Source organism: Hipposideros armiger, unplaced genomic scaffold (assembly GCF_001890085.2).
Source record: "Hipposideros armiger isolate ML-2016 unplaced genomic scaffold, ASM189008v1 scaffold_366, whole genome shotgun sequence".
NCBI lineage: Eukaryota > Metazoa > Chordata > Mammalia > Chiroptera > Hipposideridae > Hipposideros > Hipposideros armiger.
Genome location: NW_017731716.1, coordinates 919,331 through 922,301, shown reverse-complemented (window position 1 = coordinate 922,301; position 2,971 = coordinate 919,331). Strand labels below are relative to the sequence as shown.

Here is a 2,971-nt window from a genome sequence, read left to right as displayed (position 1 = left end):
CCCCCCGACAGACTCCAACCACACTGACCTTTTTCATTCCTCCATCAAGCTGTGAGTTTCTCACCTAGGACCTTTATACAAGCTGTTTCCTTTACCTGGAATGCTATCCCTTTTGATTAGGGTGTGAGCTGTTCCTTTTAGACACTGGGATCTCAGTTTAAATAAACACTGACTCAGAGAGGCCTTTTGTGACCACCAGATCTAAAATATGTTCTCACTCACTGTCATCTTGCCTTGTGTGCTTTTAATCTGGCTCTTCCTCCTAGGAGGTGAGGTTCACTAGAGCCTGGTCCTTATCTTGTTTACTGTTATCCCTAGCATCTGGAACAGGCGGAGCACTAGTAAGTCCTCAGTGCATTCTGGTTGGATCAGTTTTCTAGTAGGCATATTGAAGGAGAAGCACTATTTAAAGCTAAATGTATTTGTCTTAATTCTCTGAGGGAATTATCATACAGTGAAGATAGCAGTGGGCCAAAGGTTGAGTGCCAGGTTCTTGTTTCCCATTTATCCCTGTAAAACACTGTGGCCATGGATGGATCCCTGGGGAGTGGATATTGGTATTGGTAGTAAGAATTTGTAACAGCCCAGCAATATAAACATTGCAGCCATTATTTATTGAGCATCTACTATGCACCAGTAGTGTCCTCGGTGCCATACATTTACTCTCATATTTAATCCCAGGTATCATTTTTCTAATATGTAAATGAGGTGTTTACATGAAATGATCTGTTCTTTTATATACCATTTCATGAATTTCCAGGAGAAGCTTAAAGATTATACTTTATGGTGGTACACAATAGAAATCACTAACTTCATTCGAAGTCCCAAGTAGCTGTTTATCCAGCTCCGGTGAAACTTTAAAATAGCGAAGTTTAAACTTTAGAAAGAAGGAAGAAACTCATCCTTTGTTGGGCATCCGTCATTTCATTCAGCTCTCTCAACAACTTATAGAGTTTCTTCCCTCTTTGATGGTTGGGGAAACCGAGGCTCAGAGATGTGAAGTCCCTTGGCCAAGGTCACACATGTGTTGTGAGGCAGTGCTAACGTTCAAAACCAGCTGTGATTGGCTCCAGAGACCTGGTCTTGGCATGTGTGAATTTTTTTGCCTTCTACTCGCCTTTATCCCAGTAGGTGGTTGTGTGGGGACTCTGCGCACTGTCGGTGACTCAACTGTTTTTTGCTTTTCTTTCTCACAGAACTCTAAGAAGGAGCTCATGTGGAGGAGCAGCTAAGACAGTTCAAGATGACGACCACAGTAGCCACAGACTACGACAACATCGAGATCCAACAGCAGTACAGTGATGTCAACAACCGTTGGGACGTGGACGACTGGGACAATGAGAACAGCTCTGCCAGGCTCTTTGAGCGGTCCCGCATCAAGGCTCTGGCAGGTAAGTCTCCTTCGTGCCCGGGCAAAGGGGTTCAGGATGCCTTAGTGTTCCCTACAAAATCACCATGACGAGATCAAGCTCACCTCTGCTTAACCATGTTCTGTGAAAGCCAGCTGACCATTTCATAAGGTACTGAGTTCCATAGGTGGAGAACTGTCAATCCTAAGACCAGAATGATTCAGAGCAGAGTGATTTTTATAGCAGTTCAGAAAGAGCTGCCCTGAGATTGTAAGAATTCTCTTATAGTTGATGCATCTTACATTTCAAAATAATGAAGCGTAAATATACAAATTAATCTATGTATTTAGTGCCTGTGATATATTAGTTGACCTGACCTGTTATAATAGAGTACTTTGAGTGACCAAGGTTAGTTCGTATCACATGCAAGGGTTTTAGATCTAAAAGGCAATAGCTTAATCTGGTAAGGGCGCATTTAATACTCTTTAACAGGTAAGTTTGCCATTGAATCATTAAAATTAGCAGTAACGCATCCTTACTTTGTGATTTCTCACTCTCTTGTTGTCGAATACCTAGAACAACACACTTTCACCGTGGCTCTAGTTGGGGTGGGGAGTGTTTTGCCCTGAAATTGCCCTGAAAATCAGGAATGGGTTCTGTCGTGATGAAAACTCAGCAGTATTGAATATATATATAAACCAAGGGTCAAAGTGGAGTTTATGCAAGGTCTTGCATCTATACTTTGAGATTCCAGATAAAATGGTTTCCAAGTGAGAAAATGGTTTCCAAGTGGGTTTATGATTTCTTTTTCTTAATGTCTTTAATTATGACAGGTAAATCGTAGTCATGACTTAAACAGGTAAGTTTACTGTTAATTGTGAATATAGTTCCCTTTTTTGGTTATATTTTTAGTGTAATTTGACTATGAGGCATGTATCATTTTGAGTTCTCTTGATTTTAAGGAAAAGGAAACCAAAGTGGTTTAAACGACAAAGAGAATTTATTGATCAAATAGTAGGCAAGTTGGCTTTTAAGCAAGACTTACTCTTTAGAATAAGTTGTTTCTTGAGTGGTAGTGATTTAAAGATCTTTCTTGGGCTTGCCTGATTAGAGGGCGTAAATGAATGATTAACCAAGTAGTCACTCTAGAATTGGAACTTTATTTTCTAGCTTACTCATTAACATGGAATGTTATGGAAACCATGATCCTGACTTGTACTAGTGGATTGATTTGTACTTGAACGTCTTACTTCTTTTTCTCAAACCTTTATTTGAGCCTTTAGATCAAGATGATCGTGGTGGCCAGTTATCTTTGATCATGAGTCATTCACTTTCTGCTTCTAGGCTACTATGTATTATCTCCCTTTTAAAGAACATTTTACTTACAAATGGCAGAGCAGTTTCTTTCTCTTTGTATCTTTGTTCTTTTCTGCAGTTCCAGAGGAGATGCCCAGCTAGCCTTAGTATTTTTTTTATTAAATTATTTTTTATTATGAAATACACATTTTTTAGAATTAGTTTCAGCTGTACGACACAGTGCAATAGTTATACTTTTTACCCCTCGAAGTGACAACCCTCCTCCCCCAATCCGCCGCCCTATTTCCCCCCAATATCATACATAT

General features: G+C 39.9%; 1 protein-coding gene across 2 annotated transcripts in view; it reads left to right on the top strand.

Annotated features, from left to right (window-relative positions):
- SPTBN1 (spectrin beta, non-erythrocytic 1) overlaps positions 1 to 2,971 on the top strand; it is a 202,584-nt gene that overhangs the window by 50,793 nt on the left and 148,820 nt on the right. For both annotated transcript variants that reach the window (XM_019662090.1, XM_019662091.1), the window contains exon 2: positions 1,197 to 1,391. In XM_019662090.1, the coding sequence (XP_019517635.1) occupies positions 1,244 to 1,391 (148 nt within the window). In that variant the 5' untranslated portion in view covers positions 1,197 to 1,243. The remainder of the gene's footprint in view (positions 1 to 1,196; positions 1,392 to 2,971) is intronic.